This window comes from Girardinichthys multiradiatus, chromosome 6 (assembly GCF_021462225.1).
Source record: "Girardinichthys multiradiatus isolate DD_20200921_A chromosome 6, DD_fGirMul_XY1, whole genome shotgun sequence".
NCBI lineage: Eukaryota > Metazoa > Chordata > Actinopteri > Cyprinodontiformes > Goodeidae > Girardinichthys > Girardinichthys multiradiatus.
This window is the reverse complement of record NC_061799.1, coordinates 34783922-34808228: the sequence shown is the minus strand read 5'-3', so window position 1 is coordinate 34808228 and position 24307 is coordinate 34783922. Positions and strand designations below refer to the sequence as shown.

Genomic DNA, 24307 nt, shown 5'->3' with positions numbered 1-24307 from the left:
CAGTTTAAGCTCAAAACCTAATTTCTAAAACACTGAAAGTTGTTAGCATTTAGTCAGTAAGATTGGACTTTTGACTGTTAAATTCTGGTCACCAATAAATTTTTTGGTGCATCTCTATTGAAAATAAATAGTATGTCTTGCATAGCTGTTGGATGTGAAATAAAACTAAAATGTTTTATTCCTTCCTATGGTTGCTTAAATTTCCCGCTGATTTTTATTTTTATTTTTTTGGTTATTTGCGAATTATGAAATGGCGAAGTTCACAAAAGCTGTTTTACGATTCAGTGTTTTTCATCATTCTAACGCCCTTTTACTACTCTCCCAGGCATTAACTTCAAGGAAGTAAATCCAGAAAACAAACAGGCTATATTCAGCGAGATACACACATCCATTGACACTTTGGCATTCACATTCGGCAATGTGTGAGTACAGAGGTTCTTTTCACTTTCAACACCTACGTTTTCTGTTACTGCTAAAAAGCGCCTGAGATGAAGCAGCTTGTTGGTCTTAAATCTTCAACTTCCTTTTGACCGTTCAAGCTCTCTTCTTTTATATGTGTACCTCACAGAGTTTCTGACTTCCTTATGGGAGATGTGGACAGTAGCTCAGGGTTGGGGGTCCCCCAGACCAGGAGGAGCAAGGTGAGACACCATCTGTGTTTTTTCCAGCTTTTAGGCTCCTTGTTGCTGCACTTTTTGTTTTCACCCCGCCTTAAAGACTCAAAGACCTGCTTTTCCGTACTTAATTGGGGTGTTGAAAATCCAGCTGCTACTCATGTGTGACTTTGTATGTTTGCACTTCCTTCCTTCTAATGGCAGACCTCTTCTTCACAGTCTTTTGACAACCTCTCTGTGGATCCTCAGGGTTACGTTCCAGGCAACAGGGATCTTGTTGGTAAGTTTGCCTCACAATCAGATATTTATCTTTGAGCTATATTTGTGTAAAATAGCTTTAAGTTGAAATGTGAGACATATTGATGGCTCTTTTACAAAGCATGTAATTATTGCTTTGCAGCCCTAGGCAGCCTGATCTGTCAATTTGTGAATTAGATGAGTAATTTAGTCTTCTGGGTTTTGAATGCCTGAAGTAGACCCGCCTTAAACCTCAGCTTCAACCCCTGTTATTTCTGCCGCCTTTTCCACACCAGTTTTATTTCATGTCTCATTTCAATGCCTGTTGAAAAGTAATTCTGTGTGGCCAGTGGCTGGTAGGGTGGTCTATTCTAATACATAAAAGAAACATAATGCTGCTACTGCTTTGAAGTCTGCCTGACACTTTCATACCCTCCCCCGCCACACACGCGTTCAGGAAACTGGAAGTGAGATACATACATCCAGCTTTGGGACATTCTAGTCACACCACATATCTGATATCTGCTTCTTCTACTGGTCCTACAGGCCCAGAGGTGCCGCTGTCAAGAGAGGAAGAAGTTGACTTGACTCTGCAGAAGAATGACAGTGGGGTTGAGTCCGCTCTACTCTATGCAAAGGCCTTGTCAAAGTACATTAAAGACCTTCTGGGGTGTATGGAGAAACGGCTCGCGATGGGTGAGACATTCATGACTCTGAAATCTGTTTTTGATGAATAAAACAATAGATCTAACAGAAAAGAAATTGATGGTAGTTGGTCCTAAGACGTTTGAGTGGATGGAAGGTAAAAGAGTTACCTGCTGCATACAACATTAACTAAAAAAAAGTTCAGCCTTAGGGCTGCACAACATTAAAAAATCTTGCTGTGTCAATGTTAGATGTTGTGGTGACAACATTAGTTGCCATAGAAACAAGTGTGGCCCCATTGATTTTGTTTAAATTATATTTTTAACCTGGTATTTTTTCCGTTGAGTAAATGTAATCATATTTTAAATAATTTTCTCAGTGTGAGATTGTAATTCTGCAGTAAAAAAATAAGTTAGTTAAAGGCCTTTTTTATACATTTTTATCAGTTGTGCCAATAAATGTGAAGGTGTCTGTATGGAAAAATTGTTGTTGATCTTTTGTAGAATATAAAGATATGTACAGTGTATCCTGGTATTTGTTGGTCATTATTTACCCTTAAACACAAAAGTGCTTTCTGAAAAAAGACATGTTGTTTGGTACACTGTTCACATCCTTAAATAGCTTCTCATTCTTATGTTGATCTTTTTCATTTCTTTCAGATACTGAATATGCCAAAAGCTATGCCAAGATGGCTGAGTCTGCAAAGACGCTCGCCAGTCAGCAGGTTGCAAACTTAAGACTTTAATTGAGACATCGATCTCTGAGTTGGTGTCCCATACAATTATAAAAACAAAGAGATTTAAAAACATAACTAAACATTGCTTTCTCCATTTTTGCTCAAGGACTACATGCCATTCAGTGACATCTACGTCTCCTCGTTCAAGAATGAGATTGAATACAACCAGCTGCTTATTCAGACTGCAGTGGCTCTGCAAACCAATAAATTCATACAGGTAAAAGTTACAGAAGGAGGCGCCCTGTAATCTTTGTTAGACATTTGAACCTGAAAATTGATGTTGCGAAAGCCACTATCTCTGAAACATCTATGTAAGGTCTTTTTAATACTCATTATGGAACAGCAGTTCAGCATCATTTAATTTGTTAGTTTTTGTCCATGTGTTATTTTGACAGTCAGAGGTGTGCTTGATGCCCTGAATGCTTTTGGTTGAAAGTGAAATTCGGTGTGATTTTTAAACCTTTTCGCTGCCTAATTGTCCAGAGTCAAATCTTTAAGATGCTTTTTACACTGTTGTTTGCTCTGTTTATTTTCAGCCCCTTCTGGCTCGCAAGAATGAACTGGATAAGTTGAGAAAGGATATTAAGGAGCAGTGGCAGAGAGAGCAAAAGAAAATGGTTAGTTGAAAGTCTCTGTATAGATACTTAGCGTATACTTAGTCAAAGAAGAGTAAACTTTTTTTTGCAAATGGCTCTGCATTTAACAACATGGGTTGTTTGAGCAAATCTACAAAAAAGATTGTCAGATCTGGCATTATTTAAGCAAGCTATTGTTAAAATTATACCATGCAACTGTTCACAAGTACAAAACTTGATGATCTGTAGAATCTGTGATATCTTCCCCAGGTTTTCACATTTACCAACATATTTTGCTCTAACTAATGTTTATTCCATTTTTTTCATGTCAGAATATCTTAAAGTTAGTTCTTTATAGTGTCTCTTTGCATGCTAGGCTGAACATTGAAAAGAGCATGTCTTAGGGTTTCCTTGGTAACCGAGGCATACATTGTCACATTTAATTAAGTTACATAGCAAAACCTTTTGGTTTTTGCAGCAAGAGGTTGACACAACCTTGCGTAAGGCACGAGCTTTGAACGATCAGAGGAAAGAGGAGTACAGAAGAGCCCAGTCGTCTACAAACCGCTCCCAGGAGGAGCAGTCTAACACTGGCAACAAACAGCTGGAGAAGAAGAGGAAGCTTGAAGAAGAGGCTATGCAAAAGGTTGGCAGGGGCAACAAAACAGGGTAATTATGATGTTAACTATTTGGGATGAGCAGTTTCCATAAACAGTTGTGTATTGTTTTTGAGCAGGCTGAGGAAGCCCAGTACCATTTCCAAAGCTGTAGGGCTGACGCAGGCATCAGACGGATGGATCTAGCAAATGCCAAAAGTACAATCCTCACACAGATTCGAGAGATGATCTTCCAGTGTGACCTCACACTCAAAGCTGTAAGAAAGACTATTTCACCCTTTTCAGATGAGAATTTAACTGCAAAGTTTGTTTTATCCACTTCTCACATACAGGTCCTTCTCAAAATATTAGCATATTGTGATAAAGTTCATTATTTTCCATAATGTCATGATGAAAATTTAACATTCATATATTTTAGATTCATTGCACACTAACTGAAATATTTCAGGTCTTTTATTGTCTTAATACAAATGATTTTGGCATACAGCTCATGAAAACCCAAAATTCCTATCTCACAAAATTAGCATATCATTAAAAGGGTCTCTAAACGAGCTATGAACCTAATCATCTGAATCAACGAGTTAACTCTAAACACCTGCAAAAGATTCCTGAGGCCTTTAAAACTCCCAGCCTGGTTCATCACTCAAAACCCCAATCATGGGTAAGACTGCCGACCTGACTGCTGTCCAGAAAGCCACTATTGACACCCTCAAGCAAGAGGGTAAGACACAGAAAGAAATTTCTGAACGAATAGGCTGTTCCCAGAGTGCTGTATCAAGGCACCTCAGTGGGAAGTCTGTGGGAAGGAAAAAGTGTGGCAGAAAACGCTGCACAACGAGAAGAGGTGACCGGACCCTGAGGAAGATTGTGGAGAAGGGCCGATTCCAGACCTTGGGGGACCTGCGGAAGCAGTGGACTGAGTCTGGAGTAGAAACATCCAGAGCCACCGTGCACAGGCGTGTGCAGGAAATGGGCTACAGGTGCCGCATTCCCCAGGTCAAGCCACTTTTGAACCAGAAACAGCGGCAGAAGCGCCAGACCTGGGCTACAGAGAAGCAGCACTGGACTGTTGCTCAGTGGTACAAAGTACTTTTTTCGGATGAAAGCAAATTCTGCATGTCATTCGGAAATCAAGGTGCCAGAGTCTGGAGGAAGACTGGGGAGAAGGAAATGCCAAAATGCCAGAAGTCCAGTGTCAAGTACCCACAGTCAGTGATGGTCTGGGGTGCCGTGTCAGCTGCTGGTGTTGGTCCACTGTGTTTTATCAAGGGCAGGGTCAATGCAGCTAGCTATCAGGAGATTTTGGAGCACTTCATGCTTCCATCTGCTGAAAAGCTTTATGGAGATGAAGATTTCATTTTTCAGCACGACCTGGCACCTGCTCACAGTGCCAAAACCACTGGTAAATGGTTTACTGACCATGGTATCACTGTGCTCAATTGGCCTGCCAACTCTCCTGACCTGAACCCCATAGAGAATCTGTGGGATATTGTGAAGAGAACGTTAAGAGACTCAAGACCCAACACTCTGGATGAGCTAAAGGCCGCTATCGAAGCATCCTGGGCCTCCATAAGACCTCAGCAGTGCCACAGGCTGATTGCCTCCATGCCACGCCGCATTGAAGCAGTCATTTCTGCCAAAGGATTCCCGACCAAGTATTGAGTGCATAACTGTACATGATTATTTGAAGGTTGACGTTTTTTGTATTAAAAACACTTTTCTTTTATTGGTCGGATGAAATATGCTAATTTTGTGAGATAGGAATTTTGGGTTTTCATGAGCTGTATGCCAAAATCATTCGTATTAAGACAATAAAAGACCTGAAATATTTCAGTTAGTGTGCAATGAATCTAAAATATATGAATGTTAAATTTTCATCATGACATTATGGAAAATAATGAACTTTATCATAATATGCTAATATTTTGAGAAGGACCTGTACATTATCTGTTTTTTATAGGTGTCAGTGAACTGGTTTCAGATGCAGCACATGCAAACTGTGTCCCTCCCAGCCCACTACCAGGCCCTGAATGAGAGTGCCAAGTTGTATGAACCAGGTGGATGCTTTGCTAACTTCGTTCGGAACCTGCCAAAAAATCTGCCTAAGGAGCATCTTCAGCCAGACGCCTTTTCTGAAAATTTCAGGTTACTACACTTACTTTAAATGCTATTATGCTAAGCTTTATTTTATGACAAACTATGAAAGGTTCTATGGTACGTTCAGGGTGATATCCTTTGTTAGTTTTCAAGCGACACATACCATTTTGCATGTTGACCAAAGCACCTACTTCCACATTTTTCCTGTGTCCCCAATGTTGTTTGTAGCAAAATACCAACATCATGTCTTCTGGCTTTCTTCTTGGGACTCTACTCTAGTAATAGATGTGCTGTCAGCAGATTCTCCCACTTGAGCTATAGATCTCTGGAGCTCCTCCATGGTCACCATTGGCCTCTTGGCTGTTTCTCTGATGCATGCTATTCTTTGCTGGCCTGTCAGTTTAGGATGATAGCTGTATCTTGGTACTTTTGTAATTTGGACATACTCTTTCTGTTAGATGATGGATCGAACCCTGCCTCTTCTCCACAACTTTATTTCTGACCTGTCTGCTGTGTTCCTTGGTTCTTCATGATGCTGCTTGTATACTAATGTTTTCTACCAAACCTCAGATGTGATCTCTGTTCAATCATTATGTGACTTCTGAAGATGATTGCTAGCTCAACACACATTTACACAAAACTTTGTGTTGATCTTTCACGTGAATTTAGTGAAGTTTGTATTTGAAAGATGACGATGTGCCTAAAATCTCAAGATACATTTTTTTTGCAAGTAGCTTCATGTGTGTGTTTCTTGTTAAATTAAGTCTGGTTGTCCCATAAGCTTGGGCTTTTTAGTTAAAGGTAATCAAAAAAAATCCATTTGTTTCAGTGTTGTAAAAAAGCCTTCATGGCCTTCCCCTCCCATTTTAAAGCTGCTCAGTTCTTCTTTCAGCTGAGCTAACAGTGAGTCAGAGTAGGAGGAAGAGAGAGAATCTGGGAGAGACAGATCGCGTGTTGGATTTCTTGCCCTTCCTCAGGAAATATCTGTGTCGCAGGCTAAATGCTGCAGGGAAGATTACGAGCATGAGAGTTTGGCTTTGGTTTCGAGCTGCCACTAAATTTTCTCTCAGAGCTGAGATCCGGTTTTCCAGACTTGCTCAGTTTTACTAAGGGAAAAAAAACATGTTTCATAACCTAATTTAACAGCACAAAATAAGATGTGTGATTCACCGTGTTGCATTGGTGTTCGTGTGTTGTCTCTGTGATTTATTTGCAGGTGGTGACACTGAAAATAATTATTGTGACTGCAATGTGTGTACTTTCATTATTGCAAAGTATTTTTTATTCAGTGATGAAGTTTGTGGTAGTAATCTGCTGACAAGCCTCCTTTCAGTTTTGGTTCCTACTCTTCTCTCAGTCTTAGTTCATACATTAAGACAACTTCTTTTTAAAACATAATTAATCACTGGGACTCAGGTGGCCCACATGGTAGGAGTTCGTCCTGTTACCGATGGGTTGCGGGTTCAAACCCCTGCTTCGTCCGTCTCAGTCGTTGTGTCCTTGGGCAAGACACTTGGCCCTGTGGCGCTGATTGTATATCAGCCCCGCTTCTGTCATTCTGCCTCAGGGCAGCCATGCCTACATTGTATGAATGGGTGGATGACTGATGGTAATGTAAAGCGCTTCAGAGTCCTCAGACTTGGGTCACGGGGGAGCTGGTGTCTACCTCCAGCAGTCTACGGGTGAGAGGAGGAGTACACCCTGGACAGGTCGCCAGTCCATCACAGGGCAACACAGAGACACACAGGACAAACAACCATGCACACACTCAATCACACCTAAGGGCTATTTAGAGAGACCAATTTACCTAACATTCATGTTTTTGGACCGTGGGAGGAACAGCGGTACCAACTGCACCACATGCAGCTGCCATTTATAATTTACTTTCAAAAAATAAAACCGGTATTTTAGCTACTTTTATTTTAAGGATGTCCTGATCAGGACTTTTAGTCACTGATACCAATCCCATTGTTGGGCAGTTTTCCAATACTGAGTCCCAAACTGACAGAAAACACAGAACTTTATTAAAATCAACCTGATGTATTTGCTTGAAAACTTAACTTTACTGTGCTTTATAGTAATGCACTACATTTTATCAGTATTCGTGACTTACATTGGTATTGTGATTGTGCAGCGCTCAACTCTCCGGCAAATGATGTACTACATTTTCTCCTCTTTTTCTCTTGACAGTGACAGAAATGTTGCCCTAAATGTAGTTTTTGTCATTTTGAAGAAAGAATGACCTACATCCGGTTTTTGTTGCTGAGATTAGGCTGAGCTTTTTTTTTTGACCAACAAAATAGAAAACATTCGGCCCCAAAAACCACAGGAAATTGTTTCGCTTTCTTTTAAAAAAGCAAACACGTGAGACCTTTTTTATAGTTTGAATTTAAAATTATTTAATGTTCTCTTTTCTGCTAAAAATCTGATGACTATTAAAATATTGTATGTTTAATTTATATTCGATCAGTTCAAATAAAAATAAAAAACTGACATGATTATTTTTGTGGTTTTAATTAGAATGAATTAGGATTTTTGTGACTGTGTACACTTTACTTCACAATTTTGACCTGCGTTTCTACACCACTGGCCTAAGCTGGAGTAACTGGGTTAAGAAAACTGCTATCATATTTCCAGTTAACTGTGTGTGGTGAAAACTCATCCTACTGCTTTATAAACTCAGATCCTTGCTTTGAATGTTGTAAAATGTAATGGAAATTGTTTTTGCTGTGCTCTCTGCAGCTCTTTCCTACAACGCTGGCTGTCTGACAAAGTCAACAGAGCTCATAACATTACAAGAAGACAGGGAGCTGCAGCAGCCAATATAGTCTCTCTCAGACTAGAAATTGCTTGGGAAAAGTCAGGCTAAATAGATCAAGCAATATATTATGTACAGCCTAAAACACAAATTTGTTGGCTGATTGTTGCTGTGCAGCTACATTAGCTGTGCAAAATCAGCTGCACAGCAAAACCACAGAGATAACCAAGAAGTGGAGTTAATTTTTATCTGTCACTCCGATACCAATCATTTAAAAATGTTTTGATTGGGATCCTGATCTGCGGTCAGATGTTGCTTATCAGCTGTAGAACTACAAAAACCTCAGAAGACCTCAACCCTCAAACAGTATGCTCATTATCGTATTGGCAGCAATATAAATTTGTTAACTAAGTATTACAAATACCCTACGACGCTGTTATAAAGATGCAAAACAACCTGTCTGTAATGGATTGAAATGTTCAGGCCATATATTTATAGTTAACCTGCATTCTTCGTAATGGTAGTCAAAATTGGCAAAAATTGTTCTGTGCCAGAAAATGAAAGTTAAAAATAAATTAAGGTCCTGGAGGAATAACCTTTATTCATTTTTCAACATAATGCAATAATGCTGACCTGTAGGACTCTGAAATAACTATTACAGCTGAAGCCAGTATAGAAATCCCTAAAAATCAGCTTTATTTCTCCAGGTCTGGGTTTAGCAAAAGGTCACAAGGCAGCACCCATTCCTCCCATGGCAACTTGTCGCAGGGCTCCATCACTTCCAGTGATGTTTTGTGCGGAGATGATGTAGACCATCCCCTTTACCGGCCTGCAAGGATCAGTGAGCGAAGGTCCAACAGCAGCACAGACATCCCAGGTACGCATTTCAACACATGCAAGTTTCAGAGTGTTATTTGTCATTTTTATAATTTCTTTTCAAGCGAAACTGGATGAAATAGTTTCAGCTACAGTAGATCCAACAGCTCATGACAATCTATTGGTTCAGTTTGCGTCTATCTTTATTTGGCCTTGAGGGTACTTACCCCGACTGCTGATTCATGGGAATGTTTTTTGTAAGTCTAAACCAGTTGAGGTTGTGTGCTGCTTACTCATAAGTCAGAAATGTGTGTCACTGCCTCTATTTCTGATGAACCACTACACAAATGTCTGTTGTTTAGCTTTGCTACTTTGTTTTTGATTGTTCTTCTTTTTGGTGTTTCTGAAGCGCTGAGGAGTCAGGTACCGCCAAGAACCTGGGCCTCCAGCAGTCAGGGCAGCCAGAGCGGGATGTGCAGCGACTCGGAGAGTGCTGGGGGCAGCAGCGAGTCTAGGTCCATGGACTCCCCCACCACTAGCCCAGGTCTGAAGATTTCACATGAATTCTTTTCATTCATTTTATTTCATTACAAACTAATTAGTAAAAAATGCTAAAATTGTATTTTAATGGAAAATTATAAAACTTAGTTGTTTTGTAAATGTAATTGCATACAAAATGATGAATCCTTGAGGGAGAGAGGATTTGGGCAAGATTGAATCAGCAAAATATGAGACAGAGGTGCAGATACATTTATAACGAAAAGTGACACAATGCAAATATTTTATGGGGAGCTTCTTAGGATTTTATCTTTTTGATAACACCTTGACCTTATGCAGGAGAGAAATAAAACATACATTTGCTCCAAATGCACTTCCTTCTACAGCTACACTTAATGACACACTATGAATGGTATGCTATTTTTTGAAACTAAATGAATCTATTTGACCATCACAATGTCTCTTGTGTGGGTTTTGATGGTGGATTCTTTTAATTGTAGTCAATCGTACTACATTGTACCTTGTTTTTAATAACTAAACTGCATTAAGATATCTATTTTAACAGGTAACTTCAAGCGGCGACTGCCCAGAACTCCATCCACTGGGACCATGTCCTCAGCCGATGATCTGGATGAGAGGGAGCCTTTTTCACCCTTTGACAACGGTAAGAAACACCTATTTGTGTTCTTTAAGTGCATTTTACTGATTAGGCAGATTGATCTTCATATGTTCATTAATATCAGCCTTCTGTCTGCAGAGAAGTCGACATATGGAAATAAAAATGGCTTAAGAGTATTGCACAATCCTCTGTCATGCACAGTACATTGCCTCATTGCACTGGCCTGATGAACATTTACTACTGTACATGAGATGTTTTCACTCTCTGCCGAGACTCATTGGGGTTACATTAGTTTTTCCAATATCTGTTTCGATCTCTTTCAGCAGAACCATAGCAAATGTTCATGTAAATTTTGCTGGGGATTTTTGTTTTATTTAACGTTAAGTAGAGGGAAGAATATTTGTACGATTAAGTGACAGAGACAAAGCCCAGCAACTTCCCCAAAGTTAGGGTTCAGTTTTTGCCGGGAAGTTATGTTAGTTTCTGTATTGAAAATGTTGAATGATATCACCTGTTTAGGTGGATCCTTCCTAACGTGCTCTTTTGATCTTTGATTTTAGGTCTGGTGGAAATGGTGACAGAGACATTAGGTTCTCCTGGGCCGTTCCGAAATACTCAGATGTCAAAAGCTGCTCAAACGCATAAGCTAAGAAAACTCCGAGCCCCATCTAAGTGCAGAGAGTGTGACGGCCTGGTTGTTTTCCACGGAGCCGAATGTGAAGAGGTAAAATTTGTATTACCTTTACCTAACTCCTATGGAAGTTTTATTGCTGATACCGTTAAGCCCAAAATTATTCATAACCCTGGCTGATTTAGGTTTTACGTTATCTTTCAATTTCTCTTCTGACTGGAAGTGATGTTTTGGAGTAGCTAAAGTACCCTTTTTCCACCAATGCAGTTTGGAGCCGTTCCGTTTCCTGAAAATGATTTCGAATCAGTGAGGCGTGTTTCCTCCATCTGTTTGATGGAGGAAGAAGAGGTTTCAGAGCACAAACTCTGGTTCAACTTGGGCACCGCAGAATACTTGGTTCTTCTGCGCAAATCACCCATGGGTGGGTCGAAGCTGCAGACAACAGAAGCTACAAGTACAGCGCTGAAGACGAAGAACACACCGTACAAAACATTTATATGTTTGCAAAAACACACTAAACATGCATTTTATAACTACTTGTTTCTGTTACACTTGCGGATGCTGAACATATGCAAATGAAAACACTGTGCATACCATTGTTCTTCCACAGAGTCGCTGTCTTCTTTTCCGTATTAGTTGTAGCTTATGGATGCTATCTTTTTGCATTAAAAGGAACATTGCGCGTAGCTCAGCAACCTCTGCTGTCTCACTGCCATGCTTTCCCTCCGCGTTGTGTAACGCCGACTGTTGATGACTCATGCTTGGTTCTCAAAACTGGTGGAAACGCACATCGATGCTCAACAAAACACCAAAGTTCGAAGGCACGCAAACCAAACCGGTTCAGGAACAAGAGTTCTTTCAGTGGAAAAACGCTAATAGAGAATCTGTGGTGAGAGCTAGCATTAGGGCCAGGAGGGTTTCTAAACTCAAAGACACAGAGTTCATCACCAGATAAACAGACGAAATACCGGTGGAAACATGCACCGGTATTTCATCTTGTTTGATAGCTGCAATTCCCGTAAATGTTTTTGCTTTGTTTATTGAGAAGGGCATAAATAGTTTCAGAAATGCCATTTTTTAATACAGCGTAATAAAATAGATAATCCTTGTTTTCAAATGTTTTGAAAAATGTCTCTTCTTCTTTTCTGAAACAAGCTTCTCGGTTAAATAAAAATGATTTAAAATCTAAATCTGTATGGTCTATGGATAATTTTGGGCTTAACTGTATGAATCGAACAGGACACAAGTAATGATAAACTCAGAAGTTAACATTATTTCACCTAATTGTACTTTATGCATATGTTTTGACAGTGTTCCTTGGCATGCCATAAAAAATGTCTGGAGACACTCCCGATCCAGTGTGGTCACAAAAAGCTGCAAGGCAGACTGCAGCTGTTTGGTATCGACTTTGCCCAAGCAGCAAAAAACTGTGCAGATGGGATTCCCTTCATAATCAAAAAGTGCACCGCAGAAATCGAAAGCCGAGCCCTCAACATCAAGGTAGCTGTTTTTTGGTTTATTTATCTGGTTTATTTATATATTTTTTATTAATGTGCTTGTTTTGCTATTATAGGGCATTTATCGGGTGAATGGTGCCAAATCCCGAGTTGAGAAGCTCTGTCAGGCGTTTGAAAACGGGAAGGACTTGGTTGAACTGTCTGAACTCTCACCTCATGACATCAGCAATGTCCTGAAACTCTACTTGAGACAGGTTTTTATTAAATTATTACTGACATCTCAGAAGACTATTAAAATTAGGGATTTATGTCAACATGTTGAGCTAAATCAGAAGTTCAAATACACTCATCATCAGCATGAATGCCATGATAATTTTGGGGTTTTAGTAATGCATTTGAGATGTCCTTTTCCAGGGCGGAAAAATCATACAAACTTCAGTGTTTTTTTAAAAACAAGAATTGAGTGCACCGGTTTGTCTTTACTGTGGATTTTCTCTAATGTACACAGGTTCAAAAATATGCATACATCCCCATTAATACTTCCAAGCCCCGCAGCAAGTTTCAAGGGGAAGTTGAAAGATTTTGAGGTAGTCTTATATCATTACATCACTCACTGTTTGTTGTGCACCAGCTGATCAAGGTGGCTCAGGTGGTAGGGGTTCTTCCTGTAACCAGTGGGTTGCCAGTTCAATACCCCTCTCCACCCATCTCAGTTGTTGTGTCTTTGGGCAAGACACGTCACCCACCTTGGCTGCTGATGGTGGTCAGAGGTCCCGGTGGGACCTATCAGTCTGCCCCATGTAGCCTACCACTGTCTGGGTGGATGACTGTGAAGACTGTATGTTTTAAACTCTCAGCCCTGGAATCAGAAAAGTTCAAATGCATCATTCCAACTAAAGGCCCAAAATTTATATGATATTCATATCAATGATGAGTGTATCTAAACTTCGAAACTGCAGGTACTTTTACTTATTTGAGTTGAACATATGAATATCCTATTTTTATTATTAGACGCATTAAACACATTGCTGTTGTATTTCCAACAGTTGCCAGAACCATTGATCCAGTATCGATTCTACAATGACCTCATTGGCTTGGCTAAAGAATGTCAAAGAGCGATAGCAGAGGAAGCTGATAAACCTCTGAGCGCTCAGAAGGGAGAGAAAGGTGTGCCAAGTGTCCAGATGAGCAGAATTATTTTGAGGATTAAGGATCTGCTGTGCCAGCTACCCACAGCCAACTACAGGTCTCTGCGTCACCTTATCGCTCATCTGAACAGGTACGAGCTGGAACTAAAACACAGGCTTTGGTATGTTGCTGTTTTTACGATCACACTGGCTCGCGAACTTCCTCATAACACTCAAAGGGAAACACAGACTTCTCTAAAGCTTCGCAGGAACAGTTAGACCGTAACAGCATAAAATCTCATTGAACTGGTTTTAAGATCTTGGCACTGGCACTAACATTTAGAGTTTAGAGTTATAAGCCTTGGTGGTATTTTGTGTTCGTAATCAGCATCACAGGAACAGTTAAAAGACTTCAAGCCACCGCATTGCTCAGTGAAAGAGCAGGTACACCAACAACAGGGGCTGTTAGTCTCCGACCCAGCTTTCCTGGGTGCAACCCCTGGCACCGGGCCATTTTCTGTGGTCTTCCTCTTTCTGTATCTGCTCTGTCAGGTTACCGTCACATACGTGCCGTTACTACCACAAAATCTAAAAACAAAAGTTAATTATGTTTATATTTCTAAATGATCACTTAATGAAAAAGATGCATTTTGCAGAGTCGCTGCACAATCTGAAAAAGTATGTGATTAGATTTTCCAGGTCTGGATAAGCCTGGGAAAAAACTACACTTTTGTATTTCCATCCATCCATCCACCGGTTAATCTTTCCTATCCATCAGGCTGGTTTTTGTAGTTTTTATATTCAGACTTACCACTGTAGAAGTATCTGCCATAGGTTCATAGTACAATTCTTATTTAGTCTTTGTGTATCATGTAAATTTCAGAAACTTTAAAACCTCTTCTTCTGTGCCTGGACATTTGAATCTGAAAACATATAAAATCTTTACATGAAGAATTTGCAGGGTTGCAACGCTGAATTTACTGCCTTTCTTAAAAAAAACAAAAAACTTTGCTTTACAGTTTTTTGTTTAAAAGTTTGTTTCTTAAAATCCAAATAAAATGAAACAATGACATCTGAATAAAAAAGGAAATTATTTATTTAACTCATCGTCATCCTTTATGTTTACAGAGTGAGTAAGCAGGCTGACGAGAACAAGATGACAACAAGTAACCTGGGTATTATCTTCGGACCCACTCTGGTAAAACCAAGACAGATAGATGCAGAGGTCTCCCTCTCCTCTCTGGTAGATTACCCCTGCCAGGCACTGATGGTGGAGATACTGGTGCGACACTTTCATATGATCTTCGATCCACCTATTCCCTCTGGTTCCGAAATCACCACCACCAGTGCACAATCATCTCCCAGACTGACCCCACAAGAAAAGGTGCGCCAGCTCAGCAGACACTCCACCTCCTTAACAGACATCAAGGAGGTGAGGAGGAATTGAGAGTTTCACCCTGAAGTTACAATCTGATTCACATCATTTAGGTTTTTAGCCTAGCGTTGGTTGTATAGTTGCACTGATAGATGTGAACAACTCCTTAGATGTACCACAACACAACCTACTTACAAAAGTGTTGTAAAATAACTTTTTGCCATGTTCCTTTTCTTTCTTGAGTGTATAAAATGGAGACAAATATAGTGTTATCTGCTTGTATCGCTAGCAATGAATAGCAGCAAAACAAAGAGCATATCTCACTATGTTCCAACTTGAAACGTGAACGGCCTCCACTCAGGTGTGATATTATTCCCAGCTCTGACTAGTGAGAGTGCATCATTCTTGTGGAAGAGAAGACTAACCACTGTTTTACTGGCAGAATAGGGTTGCATAGCTGTATCAATAATTGTGCCTCCGGTGATTTATTATTTTCATCTAAACTTAAGATTCTTTTTCACACTCAATAAATGTGCTTTTCTAAAATTTTCAGTGTGAAATGATGCTGTTTCAATAAAAGATTAATTTATTTTAAGGCTTTGTGCACACCTTTGCTAGGTGGTAATAATAAATGTGACTATCACCAAAAAATAGAAAGTTACACATTTATGTGAGTGGCTTGTAGTGGGTTTATAAGCTCCTTCCTCGTTCCTGTTCTTCCATCTGGCTCTTTTTGAGTTACATGTTGTAAAACTTCCATGGATAAATGTGATGAGATTGTAATCCTCTTTGTCAAATTTGTCCCTTCAGAGTGCCAGAGTATACAAAAGATACTCCTCAGTAATCCCATCCTCCCACATCCTGGATGAGGTGCATGAGGTCCAATCTGGAAAAGACAGATCCGACTGTTCATCCGCAGAGAAGCTCAACGGGCTGCAGACTTCAAGTGGACGTGAGGCCCAGAGGTCAACCTTGGTGCTTAACCGACCTAGCTCCACTGTCTCATACACCAACACGTTGCCAACAAAGGTTCAGCTGCGTAACCAGGCCGTTCGACCCGTTTCACGACCAATCAGCATGCCGCTGGAACGCCTGCCCACACCGGCTCAGATTCTTGAGAGGAATAACCGGAACAGAACGGATGTCGTCGATGGAAGCTCTGCTCATAGGGACACAGAGACCATACAGGAGACTCCGGAGCCTGAGAGGGCTCGCCAGAGCGGCTCATCCAGAATAAGCACCTATTACATTACACCATTTATTGACACACAGACCATGCAGAGGAGGACATGGGATAAGAAGTACAAGCACTATGATATGACATCCAGAACTGCTATGATAGTGGCCAATCTGCCCCCCACCAGCTCTGGGTTGCAGCCTGTCAAGGCCACGCTGCCCATCACAGTCAGTGCAGCTGCGACTGCAGCTTCTGTGGTTCCTTCTACCAGTAGCGTGAGCACCATATTCTCCAGCTGCCCCAGCACACTTTCAGTGAAGTCTGTGTGGAGCTCTAAAAGGGAAAAAGATACAGAATCTTCAGTCAGTGGGTCCGGCAGCTCACCAAACGTTTCATTAACACTCAGGGCTCCACGGACTCTTCAGCCCCCTCCTGGAACCTTCTACATCCCCCCAGTTTCCAGTAACAGCAGAACGAGGACAAGCTGGACTACAACCACATCCACCACCTCATCACTCACTTCCACCAACAGTTGCCCAGCAGCCTCTCTTTCCCCAAGCCTCACAACCCCACTACAGACACTTCACCAGACACAGGACTCCACAGACAGCGCCATTGATCCCGGGGTCTCGACCTCCACTACCGTTTCACCCCCCCAGTCCCCCACTCCAAGCAGCTCTAATGACCTCTGCTCTGCTGAGACTAAAACCATCTACCAAAGACTCCAGCGGTTGCAGGAGAACGAACACAGAGAGGCTCATTTTGTCTGAAACCAAATGAACAAAAAAGCATATTTGTAAATATTGATGTATCTGTGCATCAAGCAGTAAATGGGAGAAAGTTTAGGCAAGTAAAAATCAACCATGAAAGTGTTAAAAGTACTAATATATTCCTTTTTACATGTTAAAGACATAGTGCCAATAGAAGTTAGTCAAAGTAAGCAGAACAAATTTGTAACGTCTGGTGCCAACATCAGTGTTTACTGTTTAACAACAGTATATTTGTCAACAAAATCAATTTTCTTCTGTTAAAAACTGTAAGCAGTTTTTTTGTTCAGTGTTTAATCTGTGGAAAAGTGACACTTTACATGTACACTTTGTACTTCCAGGCTTAAACGCCCTATGTCCCTGCTTTTAAATTTAAATATCCATTTTATTTCACAAGGGGATAATTGAAATATTATTAATATAATTAATTAAATCCAAATATGTCCTGTGTAGCCTATGATTGGTACATTGTTTCTCAGTATGTAAGCCTTGTTTATATATTCATACAAACATACTCAATGTTGTCACGATAATTTTGTTTCATGGCATCATTTTATTATAAAGAAGAGGAACGACATGCAGCAGTTCTTGCTGCAAATTAAAACAAGTGTTTTTAAACTTATTTCTGTTCTGCGAATGTTTTTTCTTATGTATTTTATTTCAGTTTAGTTTTATGTTATGTCTGCGAAATGTTCCTAAAATAGAAAAATTGAAAATAATGAACAGATTTATAATATAACTGCTAACCAGAAAAAAGTATTCAAATGTGTTTCTATTATAAATATAAAAGTATAAAACACCAGGATATTATCTAAAGCATTTTGATTGGTCATCCTATGTGTTAAACAACATATTGAAATATAATTTTAATATGATTGAATTTAGGATAAAAAGAAATACTTCAACCTACTCCAGAGGAGCAATCTAAAATAAATTAAGTAATTAAACTCAACACAGTTAGAGGGAATCTACATAGAATTACTACCTAGAATTTATACAATATTCTGATTTTTGGATGTGTCCAGCATGTGACCTGCCTGTTGCCCAATGACCGGTACCAGAACCCCCATGACCCATCACAGATAAACGGCTATAGACAAAGGATGGATTAATGGATTCAGATTTTTGGCCTTTTTTATTATTGTTTTAGCGAGACTCAGAAAGAGATTTTTGAGATAAATATGACAAAGCAAAAACCTGACAGTGTCCCAGTCCAACTATTTGAAAGTATAGAAACATGTTAGTGATTTATATGTTTTAATCTGGGAACCCATTAAACAGTTTGCTTTACTTGCAGGTTTAGATGTATTTTTTATGATGCAACAACTGTACTTATTTTTTAATTTTAGTCATGCATCCAGGTGGATTGTTTTTCTTAGGGCATTTGATGAATTTTCATATTACTCCCAAATCAATCCCAGTCTCAGGATATGTTGTCTGCAGGAGGCTCAGCTGATTTTAATATGCTACTTTGAAACCTTCATATTCTCCTCACCTAATTACTCATGTCACCTGCACCTCCTCACTGAGCCTGCTCAGTCAGAGGAGACTCCTGTCAGACAAAAAATGCCACAAAAACTGAAACTCTCCAGTCTCTTAGTCTTGCATTGCTCCTGCATCCTATAAATCCAGACTAATTCATTCAGTAGGTGTTTAGCTGTTGGATTACGCTCTGGTGCAGGTGCATTTTGGCTCAGGTCATTTTCTTTGACGTATTTGCTGCAGCTGTGATGAAGACCACCACCTGCTTTTTCCTCCGCCAGGTTTCCCTCCTTTTTCTTCTCCTGCAGGTATCTGCCTAATTCTACCTCAAAATGGATGACTGTTGTCTTTTTTTCTGCCTCCCCATGTTGAGCCAGGAGATTATAGCAATCAGATTAGGAGTGCTGCTGACCTGCAGGCACAGAGAGATAGAGATAGAGAGGGGCACTTCTTCTTCCCAGCTTAATGTTTTGCATTACTTCGGCTTGTTTGTGAACCCGTTTCTTCTTGGATGTTTTTCTTGATGTTGTTCGACTTTGTTGTGATTCGGTGAGAAGGTAAGCTTGAGAATTAAACTGCAAATTCCAATGTGTGGAAAGACTTCATAAGAGCTGGCAGGTGTGTGTGTGTGTGAGTAAGTGGTTGTTATTGCTGACATAGTGGATGTAATGAATCGCTTGGTGTTTAAGTTACTGTGATAGGTTGTGACATGTTTGCAGGATACTTTCTACATGAATTCTGTCGAGTGTGTGTAAGGAAATCCTGTTGTGTGTAATTTGTGCTTGAGCAAGAAGATGCTTTTCGAGAACTCAGACACATAATAACAGCTTTTAGCCTCCTGTTTTCTAGCTGCAGTTCCTCTTTTGTTTGTCTGCCCGCATCCTCCATCTGGCCGTCTACAGGAATCTGTTGGACATGTTCTGCCATTCTGTTCTGTTCCAACTTGTGCATGTCACTGGATTTCTCCAAAATGAATGTGTTTATTGTGAAGAAATCTGCATGACGGATCAGCTTCAAATTGTAGTTGTCACTCAGGTGACAGGTGAATACAAACATGAAGTCATGCTTAAATCTTAGCAACTGTCTTTGGGAGAAACAGTTGGATGAAACAATAGATCAGTATGTGTTAGGAAGTGTTTCTTGGGAACATCTCCAAAGGCTTTACCTAAAGTGGTTTAAAGGTGTGAGTCTAGACCATTCTAGAGTTAACAGTAAGGCCTATTACAATCAAGTTAGAGCAAAGGTTGGGTCAAAGGATTGGTGTCTTTTGATAATGAGAAAGAGTGTAGGAAATAAGCCTTTAGGTTAGTTCGTTGTAAACTGAAAAAGAAAATGCATTTTCAAAATCAGCTTTATTGCCAAGTTTGTGCACACAAACAAGGAATTTGACTCCGGTACACTTTGCTCTCTGTGAATTTTGTATTACTATTATTTTTTTATAATAATGGAAATAAAAAAATATATTTTTAAGCCAGGGGGAAAACACTGTCTCTGTGACAGCTAGTTTTAGTAGACTGCACTCTGTACCTCCAACCTGATGGTAAAAGCTTGAAAAGTTTATGTGCAGGTTGTGTGGGGATTGTTCATTTCTGTCTGGACCTGTCCTGTTTTGTGTGCCAAACCACACTGAGATGGACATAAACAGGACTGACTGAATACATTTTTTGTGTTTTAAGATGTTTGTCATTTTGTCTCTCACCCATAATTTGTAGGTCAGCAATGAAAAAACTGAAAATGCTGTAGAGTTATTATTATAGTACACTGTGACTTATTCCACTTTATACAGGGACTTCCAAAGGTATTCATAAAAAAAAAGTGTTCTAGAATAGTTGAGGGAGATGATAGATGTTTTTGAACATTTTTAAAACACACAAATAAGAATCTGACAAGTGGCTTGCATTTGTATTCAGTAGCCCAAATCAGTACTCAGTAGCACCACCTTTCGGAGCAAATGTTTAGGGGTATGTCTACCAGCTTTACACATCTATACACTGAAAATGTTGCCCATTCTTCTTTGCGAATAGGTCAAGCTCTATCAGATTTGATCCAAAGGGTTTGTGAACAGCAATTATGAAGTTTTGTCACAGATTATCTGTTGGATTAACATCTGAACTTTGACTGGGCCATTCTAACACATGGAAATGCATTAAACTAAACCATCCCTTATAGATGTGTGTTTAGGATTACGTCTTTTGCAGTCTCTCTCTCAGGTTTACCCCATATTAAGCTCCATCCACTCTGAACAGCTTCCCTGACCCTGCTGAAGAAAACGTATCCCCACAGCATGATGCTGTCACCACCATGCTTCACTATGGGGGTGGTGTGTTCAGGATGATATGCAGTGATAGTTCTCTGCCAAGTACAATCTGATTCTCCCACCTGAGCTGTGGATCTTTGTGCCTCCTTTAGGTTTACCATTAGCCTTGTGGCTGTTTCTATGATTAATGCTCTTCTTCCCCGGCCTGTTAGTGTAGGTTATCTACCATTTCTTGGTAGATTTGCTGTTGTGTCAATTGTAATTTCCAGTGGTAGAATGAACAGTGTTTGAACCATAACCCAAAGCTCGGGATAACTAACCCTGCTTTGAACGTCTTCACAACTGTATCCCTGATACTCTCACTGTGAATTTTATTAAAATGATTTTCATGGCCCACCAAGGTTTCCTGCAGAACTTCTGCATTACCAGCTTCTGCCAAGAATATGAAATACACTTATAATGAACCCAATTCTAGTAGTTAGCACTACCATTCACCTACTTACAATACAGCCTAAAACATCACCATTATTCCATTCAACACCAAAGAGAAAAAGTAAGAGATGTTCCACAGCTCACCAGTCCGAAACAGAGGTTTTAGGCTTAGCTAAAGTTGCATAAACTCAGACAGAATGAACCCAAAACAATTGCATTTATGGAGATAAAGCAGAATATAACATCTACTCCTTTGAGGACTGGCAAAGATATATGGACACCAATCAGATAGAAAAATGTAAATAGAAAAATTAACACATTTCTACTAGTTAAATTCTAAAGATGATCTCTTCAATCGCCACTATTTTCTTCAGCCCCGACATCCACGGCAGCACCCATCATTGTTTTGAGAGTCACTGAACTCAAACTCTGGCTCAAACACATAGGGCTAAACCCTTCGAAGCATTTCAGTTGTTGCTTGTCCACCATAATGTAGACTAATCCCAGATAATAACCTAATTTCTTTAACGTTTTGTGCTGTCACTGACACAAATACAGAACAAAAGAGAAATAACATTGTTTTGTTCAGTTCAATGGAGACTCCCCACTCTGGACATCTAACCTGATTGACTGACTTGGACATGCTAATTTAGTGCTAATCGACTTCCAGTCATCCATTTTAGAAAGGTTACTGCATTTAAAAGAAAACCAAAGGACACAATTAAATAATAGAACTAATTATCTCAATAATAATAATTCAGTGGACAGGTGGTTAGCAAACTGATAATTTTGAGCAATTGCTTCTAAGTTTTCAAGTTGTGATACATTTTATTGAGAAGGGGGCTTTGGGAATTTATATCTATCAAGGAGTGCTTGTTTGTTGGTGGACCAATGTGCAGACAAGGGCGTGGAAGCCACATAGTGAGTAGAATAGTCCTAATTAACACAATTAACACAAATGAGTGGGACACAGAGAAATCAAATGAAGTAACATATATCTAAAAACAAGAAATGTAATAAAAACCTAATCTACCATGAATGAACTGAAATAACCAAGACTAGGGAACATAAACAGGGAAGTGCAGAGAAACAAACAAGAAACTCAAAACCCAAACACAGGTGAATCATGACAGCATCACTGTAATAGAAACATTTAGACAGATAAAATGCTGAAGTTAAACAAAACAAGATATCAAATAGCATTTAGGTAAATAGATTTAACTTAAAATTGAAGTTTTAAGTTAAAGAAAAACACACATTCTAACTTTTGTCAGTTCAAAGGTAATAGAAAGACCAACTGATTTTGTTCACTCTGAGCCAGGTTTTTTTTTTTTTCTGTTTGCATACTTTGGCTTGAAAATCACGCAGCACTGTGGCTAATGGAAATTTTATGCCAAAATATGTTGAAAAAGCAGTGATGAATGGATTAAACCTGACCGGTGCAGGATTTGATGTGTTCAGCACAGAAATGTCGGTTTCATAAATTGATGCTTGTGTACTCAAACACGGTGTAAAACATATTTCAGTATAAAGTAGAAAAAATCAAATCTCTAGTTATCTACTTAGAGGTGGTGCCATATCATTGGAATCAACTTTGATCCAATCGTGTTTTTTTATTGCTCGGGTTTCTGTTAAACAGGGTTCACACAAAATGTATATTTCAAAATTTTGACCAGATCTAGAGTTCAGCTACCAGGAGGACAACAGCCCAGAACATGCAACCTGAGTTAAAATGGAACGGGCCAGATTAAAGCATTACCATGTGTTTAAAATGTGTCAGCCCAGTAAAAGTACATCCAACTGAGAAAATGGTAAGACCTGAACAATGGGGTTCACAGATGATCTTTGGCTGAACTTGAGTTGTTCTGCAAAGAATAATGGGTAAAAATCTCAGCCTTTAGATGTGAAAGGCTGAAAGGAGATATCCACCAAAAGACTTGCAGACAAACTCCAGCGAAGGGTCTGCTCTATAACATAATGTCTCAAAATAAGGTGTTGAATACAAATGCACGCCAAACTTTTAAGATTTTAATTTAAAAATGTTTTAAACATTTTGTACCATGTCCTCCCTCTTCAATCTTTTATTTCTATATCAAACGCCCCAAAAGACATTTAAGTTTACAGTTCAAGTTCAGTGGGTTTAACTACTTTTTCAAGGCACTGTAAATAATCCCTTGCTAAATCCATATCTCATCTCATGGTGTAATCACTTCACCGCTATCCAGACACCTTCTAACTGATAGAGTAATCTAGTTGCTCTGATGTCTGTGTAATCCTTTGTATTCACCAATAAAGTTTTATTCCTGCAGGTTTTACACAGTCTGATGACCCCCTCCATGGGTTAAGCTGCAGAGCGATGAAGACAGGCTCCCAAGTCCGCTTGTTACTATGGAAGAACTGGACTCTTCGCAAAAGACAAAAGGTAGAAAGCTTTCATGGACTGCACAAAGGTTTTGAAAAAGCCCAAGCACTGAAACATCCCAGTGGACTTGTTTGTGATGTAGAAATGTTTAAGCTTTCAGGATAATGCATTATGTTGTTTTGATGCCTCACAGTAATGGACTTTTTCATCTGGTTCTCTTTAGATCCGCTTCCTGGTAGAGATCTTCTGGCCCGTATTGTTATTCATTGGTCTGGTGTGGCTGAGGAAGGCCAATCCCCTCTACCAGCAGCATGAATGTGAGAAGAAACACTCCTCACTGAGATTCATCACCAGCAGCTTTCATTGCCAACTCACCCTCAGCTATGAAAACACATATTGATATCTGCTGCAGCTTTTTACATGGAAAGAATAACAGAGGGCAGCCCCTTTGGGGGGCTGTATGTGAGCTCTGGCATACCCTCTGATGCCATGTCTGTTTCTTCAGGTCACTTCCCCAACAAGGCTATGCCATCGGCAGGGATTCTCCCGTGGATCCAGGGTATCTTTTGCAATGCTAACAACCCCTGCTTCAGATATCCAACACGAGGAGAGTCACCCGGCGTTGTTTCCAACTATAACAACTCAGTGTAAGGAAAAAGTAGCTCTCTTAAACTCAGTCAATTTTACAGTAAATTTAAAATAATAATTTAAAGCTCTTTCATTATTTTTGGCCAACTTCAGGCTGGCACGATTCTATGCTGACGTTCAGGATCTTCTGCTCAATGAGACAGAGGTGCAGCAGTTTGGTAGACTTTGGCATGAGATGACCTCCTTCTCAAAATTTATGGATACGCTACGCAACAATCCTTCTGCAGTTGCAGGTAAACAGAGATATGGGAGGAATATTTGAATCAGTCTAACAACCAAGCCTTTTTTCACATTCTTGAAAATGATTGTTTAAAACCAGGCCTAAAGGCAGAGTTTTTGCCATGAATCATTTCCTCTGAGCAACCCAGTGTTTCTCCGGC

The 24307-nt window shown here is 39.8% G+C and overlaps 2 protein-coding genes across 8 annotated transcripts in view; both read left to right on the top strand.

Annotated features, from left to right (window-relative positions):
* The window catches only part of LOC124869675 (rho GTPase-activating protein 29-like), a 40342-nt gene extending 22974 nt beyond the window's left edge, over window positions 1-17368 (top strand). For 3 of the 6 annotated variants that reach the window (XM_047367669.1, XM_047367674.1, XM_047367675.1), the window contains 19 exons: window positions 326-422; window positions 569-641; window positions 819-894; window positions 1398-1547; window positions 2156-2220; window positions 2339-2449; window positions 2769-2849; window positions 3286-3453; window positions 3544-3681; window positions 5385-5569; window positions 8987-9156; window positions 9505-9639; window positions 10159-10257; window positions 10773-10936; window positions 12155-12343; window positions 12417-12554; window positions 13347-13579; window positions 14556-14859; window positions 15613-17368. In XM_047367669.1, the coding sequence (XP_047223625.1) occupies window positions 326-422; window positions 569-641; window positions 819-894; window positions 1398-1547; window positions 2156-2220; window positions 2339-2449; window positions 2769-2849; window positions 3286-3453; window positions 3544-3681; window positions 5385-5569; window positions 8987-9156; window positions 9505-9639; window positions 10159-10257; window positions 10773-10936; window positions 12155-12343; window positions 12417-12554; window positions 13347-13579; window positions 14556-14859; window positions 15613-16749 (3713 nt within the window). In that variant the 3' untranslated portion in view covers window positions 16750-17368. The remainder of the gene's footprint in view (window positions 1-325; window positions 423-568; window positions 642-818; window positions 895-1397; window positions 1548-2155; window positions 2221-2338; window positions 2450-2768; window positions 2850-3285; window positions 3454-3543; window positions 3682-5384; window positions 5570-8986; window positions 9157-9504; window positions 9640-10158; window positions 10258-10772; window positions 10937-12154; window positions 12344-12416; window positions 12555-13346; window positions 13580-14555; window positions 14860-15612) is intronic. The other 3 variants (XM_047367671.1, XM_047367672.1, XM_047367670.1) reach the window with 3 other exon arrangements.
* Window positions 17369-18450: 1082 nt separating this feature from the next.
* The window catches only part of abca4b (ATP-binding cassette, sub-family A (ABC1), member 4b), a 72439-nt gene continuing 66582 nt past the window's right edge, over window positions 18451-24307 (top strand). Inside the window, exons 1-5 of one of the 2 annotated variants that reach the window (XM_047367667.1) lie at window positions 18451-18785; window positions 23227-23339; window positions 23503-23596; window positions 23785-23926; window positions 24021-24160. In XM_047367667.1, coding sequence (XP_047223623.1) covers window positions 23274-23339; window positions 23503-23596; window positions 23785-23926; window positions 24021-24160 — 442 coding nt within the window. In that variant the 5' untranslated portion in view covers window positions 18451-18785; window positions 23227-23273. The remainder of the gene's footprint in view (window positions 18786-23226; window positions 23340-23502; window positions 23597-23784; window positions 23927-24020; window positions 24161-24307) is intronic. The other variant, XM_047367668.1, reaches the window with a different exon arrangement.